General features: G+C 39.3%; 1 protein-coding gene across 1 annotated transcript; it reads left to right on the forward strand.

Moving 5' to 3' along the window:
- Positions 1–450: 450 nt before the first annotated feature.
- Positions 451–6,580, forward strand: LOC311082227 (scavenger receptor cysteine-rich type 1 protein M130-like; the record flags this gene model as incomplete). Its single annotated transcript, XM_084112961.1, has 10 exons — positions 451–508; positions 856–1,170; positions 2,493–2,807; positions 3,032–3,355; positions 3,432–3,749; positions 4,124–4,447; positions 4,659–4,736; positions 4,935–5,249; positions 5,372–5,560; positions 5,659–6,580. The coding sequence occupies 6 exons, from the start codon at positions 451–453 to the stop codon at positions 4,444–4,446; spliced, it is 1,653 nt and encodes a 550-aa protein (XP_083969087.1). The 3' UTR covers position 4,447; positions 4,659–4,736; positions 4,935–5,249; positions 5,372–5,560; positions 5,659–6,580.
- Positions 6,581–6,872: the final 292 nt, after the last annotated feature.

The raw sequence follows: 6,872 nt of genomic DNA on the forward strand, positions 1-6,872 counted from the left end.
GTATTTTTGTGTGTGAAATAAAGTGTCAGTAAGTGAGCAGTCAGTCATCAGTCTTGTATGTTGTGTGTGCGGATACAGGCTTTGATGCTGAATATAACCTACAGTGATTCTCTATCAATCTCTAGTGAGACTTTATCAACATCCTGACTTATGAAAGATATGATTCTATCTTCAGTGAAGTGTGTTTTTTAAGGTGGAGGAGGAGTCCCGTTCATCAGCGCAGATGTTCTCTTGATATATATGGTGTAAATCAGAAATGCCTCCTCTGATTTGTCAGTGATTGTGTTTGATGATTTCCTCTGTTGTGTCTAATAAGGTAACAGTGAGTGTCATTGGCAGCTGTGAGAGTCTCTCTCTCTTTAGGGGACTGACAGGAGCCAGTTTCTTCAGTGTGTTTGAGGGAGCAGAGGAGAAACAGAGTCAAACAAACAGTGTGACGAGCAGAAGAAGATGGAGGGATTTCTGACACTCGTTTTACTCTCCTCTATAGTCACTATAACCACATATGGTAAGTGCAAAATAGGCTGTAAAGATACAAAATAATAATTAAAAAAATGTAAGCATATATAAAAAATATATTTTTTGTCAATGATGGCATTAGACCACTAGAAAATGAATAGAAGCCTTTGTAATATCTAGAAACTCAAGAAACTAAGATTGTGACAATAAATCATTAATAATCAATTTACATTTTATAAATTATTTGAGCTTGTATACAGGCAACCAATTTGTTATATACTCAGGCCCAGCTTTAGCTGTCCAGTTCGAAATATTTATATATATTTCTATTTACCAACTTATTACATCTTATGTTTCTTGACTTAGCATGGTTCGATCCCCCTCTTTCATGTACAGATTTCGAGACTGTGAGGTTAGTTGGTGGTCACAGTCGCTGTGCTGGTAGAGTGGAGGTTCATCATGATGGTCAGTGGGGAACAGTGTGTGATGATCACTGGGATATGACTGATGCTGCAGTGGTGTGTAGAGAGATAGGATGTGGAGAGGCTCTAGAGGCTCTGGGTGATGCTCACTTTGGACAAGGATCAGGACCAATCTGGATGGATGATGTGGCCTGTAGTGGATCAGAGTCAACACTGAAGAACTGTAGATCAAGAGGATGGGGTGTTCATAGCTGTGGTCATCATGAAGATGCTGGAGTCAGATGCTCAGGTGAGCGGCTCCATACATCACTCTGTTAATACATCACTGATCAGACTTTCATTGATAAACATCTTATAAGCAATTTAAAATAATTGAATGTAATTTGTTGTCAGAGCAAATCACATGCAACTAATTGACAAATAGTATATTTTATTGTCTTAACAACTCAATTTCATCTATTTATAAAATGTATTATTAATGAAAGGACTATTGTTTTATGTCCATATCATAATCAATGTGAAAGATGATCTTCCCTGTTGTGTAAATATATTCAGAAACAATAAACTATGGAAGGTCAAGACTTATGGATGGGTCTCACCTGTGTTCTGGGAGAGTGGAGATGTTCTTGTAGGCGGCTGGTGTTCAGTGTCTAACCTGCAATATTTATTTAGCCATTTTCCTGCTAATTGGCATTATATACATGTTATTTATTTAAAACTGAATGTTGTTATTATTAAACAAACTCTTAAACCTACCACTCTAAATAAATCCATTTTATATGGTTTTATTTAATATAAACAGATCATAAACATCCCAGACTTTCTGATGGGTCTCACCTGTGTTCTGGGAGATTAGAATCTGTTGAATAATTAACGTGTTATTGTCTAAACAATTAATAAAAAAAATTAGATTCTAAAAATATTTAATTAAAGGACCGTGACTTGCTGTTGCTTTATGTCTGTATAAAAATGATAGTGCCAGATGCCTCTTCGGGACATAACACATCCAATTAAAGTGTTCTTCTGTGCTGTGCACTCTGTCAATATAATCAGAAACCATAAACTATGGACGGTTTACAAGACTTGATGATGGACCTCACCTGTGCTCTGGGAGGCTAGAGGTCCTTCGTGGGAACATGTTTATTATTAAACAAACTCTTAAACCTACCACTCTAAATAAATCTATTTTGTATGATTTTGTTTTATACAAACAGATCATAAACATCCCAGACTTTCTGATGGGTCTCACCTGTGTTCTGGGAGATTAGAGGTGATTCATGGGGACACCTGGGTTTCAGTGTGTGACGCTGCCTTTGACCAGCAGGATGCAGAGGTTGTGTGTAGAGAGCTGGACTGTGGGGCTCCTGTACAGGTGCTGGGAAAAGATGCTTTTGGCAAAGGAGACGCTCAGATGTGGACACAAGAGATTCAGTGCAGAGGAAATGAGTCTCAGATTCACTTCTGTCCAACATCACCATTACACCAACACAACTGCACCAGTGACAATAATGTGGGCCTGATCTGTTCTGGTAAAGTATCAATATTCTGTCTCTCTTCATTCTCCTCTGTCAGCTGCATTATACACTATTTTAACTTCTGTTCTTTATTCAGGTTACACAGAGGCCAAACTAATGAATGGTTCAGACTCTTGTTCTGGAAGAGTGGAGCTTCGGTTTCTCAATGAATGGGGAACAGTGTGTGATGCATGCTGGGAAATGAGAGCTGCCAGTGTCCTCTGTAGACAGCTGAATTGTGGGATTGCTGTGTCTGTTGTGGGATCAGACTGGTTTGGAGTGGGAAGTGGTGAAATCTGGGCTGATGTGTTTGATTGTGACGGGAAAGAAACAAAACTCTCAGAATGTTCCGTCTCTTCATGGAGTCGAGCTGAATGTTCTCATAGACGAGATGTTGGAGTCGTCTGCTCTGGTGAGTCCATATAACTGGAAGAATTATTGATTTCATGCTGTTGAAAGACTTTATAGTATAAATAAAACATTTCATTTCTTTCCATGTACTGTATTTCACATGTTCATTTCAGACTGAATGATTAATGCCCTTAATTTCTGAATTTATTATTATGTAAAATGTATTATTATTGTAAAGCATATTATCAAACTTGCAAAATGTTAATAAATTGGCACATATTTCAGGTTCCTCTCTGGCTGTTCATGACGGTCTGGTGCGGTTGTCTGGAGAGAGACAGTGTGAGGGGGAGCTGGAAGTTTCCATCCATCAGGTCTGGAGGAGAGTTCTGCTGGACTCCTGGAGTCTCACTGAATCCTCTGTGGTCTGCAGACAGCTGGGCTGTGGCTCTGTGGTGAACTTCTCCGGCTCCTCTTCATCCAGTCCTGAACACAGTCATGAGTGTGTGACGGGCTTCCAGTGCTCTGGGAGTGAAGCTCATCTGGGGAACTGCAGCTCTCCACAAACTCTCCACTGCAGCTCCACACAACAGCTGTCAATCACCTGCCTTGGTGAGAACAACAACATCTGGGCAGATTCTTCAGTTGTTAGTGATCAATAATGTGTTTTTCTCTCTCTGAATATCAGGTCGCGGGTCCATCAGGCTGGTGGGTTCTGGGGGAGACTGTGCAGGGAGGCTGGAGGTTTTTCACAGCGGCTCATGGGGGACAGTGTGTGATGACTCCTGGGATATTAAAGATGCCCATGTGGTGTGCAGACAGCTGCAGTGTGGAGTGGCCCTCAGTAACCAGCAGGTACCAGCCTGGTTTGGTCCTGGTTCTGGACCCATATGGCTGGATGAGGTGGAGTGTGAGGGGAATGAGACGTCCCTGTGGAACTGCTCTTCTCCAGGCTGGGGGAAACATGACTGTCAACACAAGCAGGATGTAGGAGTCGTGTGCTCAGGTGAACAGTAAAGTAATGTGATTGATTTTTAAATATATAATTTCAAATGTTTAAAGGAATAATGTGCAGCTGGTAATTTTTGCAAAATAAACACTAGGATCATCAGGAGCGGATGGATCATATTTTACAACAAAGACCATCTTACTGTATGATGGTCTGATACAGCGCTGCCATGCCGCTACTTTAAAAAATATATATATATATTGACCGAGCATAAGATTTATAATGTATTATACAAATATAATTAAGTATCTTTTTCATATGCTACCAGTGCTAGCAGTGTGCATTAGCCTTGTATTAACCAGTTATTTTGGTGATATTTTAGGTTAAGCACAACTTGAACAATATTTTTAATGCACATCCTTTCCATCTAGAGTTTAAAGAGATCAGGTTAACTGAGGGCTGTGAAGGGAATGTGGAGGTTTTCTACAGTGGATCCTGGGGTAATGTGTGCTGGAACCAGATGGAACCAGACACAGTGAGTCTGATCTGTCAAGAGCTGAACTGTGGAAGATCTGGTGTTGTGTCTGATTCTACACCAAGACTGGAATCAGCTCGTAACTGGCTGGATGAAGTGAAATGTCGACCACATGATTCAAATCTGTGGCAGTGTCCATCTTCACCCTGGGGACAGAACGACTGTAATAATGATGAAGTGGCCAAAATCACCTGCTCAAGTGAGATTATGTTTAAATAATGTAAGATGGTCTAACTAGTTACATTTCTTTATACACAATGTTTGTATATAATGTGGTGAATAAACTGTTTCTGAAACACTAAAATAATTTGATGGACAGAGCCTAAAATTATTTATGAGGCTTAAATTATGTTTTCACATTGATATGTTTTACTGAGAGAAGTTATGATTTTTGTGTCCTAATGGTCAGTTCTCTTAATATTTAATCTCAGAGGAGGAGAATCCTGAGTCTCCTCACAGTCGTCTGACATGTTCTACCTCTACATCTCCTCACCAGAGACAGTGTTCAAGTAAGATTTTTAAATTAAGACTGTTTTCCATTAAAATGTGCATTTAAACAAGAATTTATTTACATTTAAAAATCATAATCAAGTTTATAAATGTAATCCACTTATAATACATTTAAAGCCGTCTTAGTTGAGTTTCTGTGTGTTTTGTTGTAAATGGTGTCCTGAAGCTGGTCAGTGATGTTTCTGTGTGTGATTTAGATCATGTTCCTCTCAGACTGAGTGGAGGTTTGGGCCGGTGCTCTGGGAGGCTGGAGGTGTATCATAACGCTGTGTGGGGTTCAGTCTGTGCTGATCTGTGGGACATCAGCGATGCTCAGGTGGTCTGCAGGCAGCTGGGTTGTGGAGCAGCACTGAGGGCTGATGGGAATTCAGTCTTTGGTGCTGGTGAAGGTGTTGTGTGGCTGAACAGAGTCGAGTGCAGAGGGAATGAGATTCACCTGTGGGACTGTCCTCTCTCCCTGAAGAACCACACTGACTGCTCCCACAAAGAGCACGCTGGACTCACCTGTGCAGGTCAGAGCAAAATACTGAGAATTATTTTTATTTTTTTGACATTTAGAGCTAATAATATTTTTATTTAAAAGATAATGTGCATTATTTTTAATGTTTGTGTCTGTCTGTTTTTACAAGGACAGATTTTTCTGTGTCCACAACAACATCAGCTTCTCCTCCAGTTTCTCAGACAGTGCGCTCAACATCAGTCACTCCCTCACAAACTCCTCCAGTGTCTCTCTCTGTGCTTGTGGTTGTACTGGGAGTTTTGCTCTTACTGCTCTTAGTGCCACTGCTTATACTGATTCAACGAAAAAGAGTGATAAGGAGAGGTAGGAGAGATCCAGAGACTGTCATATTGTGTGTTATTCAGTGTGTGATCAGTCATGTGTTGTGAACTGACAGCAGGTTTGTCTGTCTACACTCTCAGCTCTCTCTAAGAGGAGACACAGGACTTAACAGGATTCCGACAGAGGCCATTTATCAAGAGATTCATCACAGACAACATCACTTCACTCAGAGGGGTGAGTCATCATGGGAAAATGTTAAATTATGTTACAATTTATGTTTAGAGATCCCCTGTAATAAGGAGAGACATCAGTGATCCAGATCTGATCCACTCGAGAAATAAAGCTTTTTCTTTCATTAACATTTGCCTTTTCAATTTTAATCATATGAAAAGTTTTCTATATTCATGAAAGTCTCTCCACTGAGAATGTCAGATCGTGTGAATATTTTTGTTTCTGGGTTTTTGATGCGTAATCAGATGAATCTGTAGATAAGACTTCACCAGCCACCAAACCACAAAGCTGCATGTTTATGTCTGTGTGTCAGTGAAGATCTTGAGTGAATTTTTAGAGAGTGTTAAGCACTAAGCAGGGGTTTATATTTGGTGCATTTGTAGAGTTGGAAGAGATAAAGAGCTTACAGTACTTAGTATTTTTAGTATTTATTTTTCAAATAAGTAAAAATATGATATGATTGATCACATCAGCTCTTTGAATAAATTATAGTTTATTGAAACAGAAATAGTTTAGTTCAAACATTTGGCTACTGACAGATGCTGAGCAACAGACATACTTCAGTGTACATTTTGGATCAGTGTGTGTTATTGTCACTGTCTGATGCTGCTAGTCACTGTTTTTTTTTCCACGGACTGAACATCTTCCATCTGCATTTGTCGGGTCGTGGAATCTCTGAGGAGTGTGGTATGATTTCTCACTGTGATCTGATGATTGTCTCATGCATCTGTCACTGCGGTGTGAATTAGCCCTGAAAATGCTGTGAGTGCCGTTCACACAGAACTGAGTTGTGCTTTAAAAACAAAACAAGTTGCAGAGCAGTAAAATGAGAAAAAAAAAATAAAAAAAAAAAACATGGTCTCGAGATGTTTTTACAGTGTTGTAGAAAAAAAAAAGCCCATGCACCGAGGTCAAAGATTTTTACTGATGTCTTTTATTCATTTTTTTAAATAAATGTTTCCTTTCTATGCATCTTATTAATCTTTTCTTTATGAATTCTAGTCACTGATTGCTATATTCATTTAACCATAATTAGCCTAATCGTTTATTCCTTGTGTTGCATGATTATTATTTTACATGTTCATTGATTTTCATACATTTCCGTCAGTTGATTGGTTCATCC

Source organism: Abramis brama, assembly GCF_963993115.1.
Source record: "Abramis brama genome assembly, chromosome: 4".
In the NCBI taxonomy this organism is placed as follows: domain Eukaryota; kingdom Metazoa; phylum Chordata; class Actinopteri; order Cypriniformes; family Leuciscidae; genus Abramis; species Abramis brama.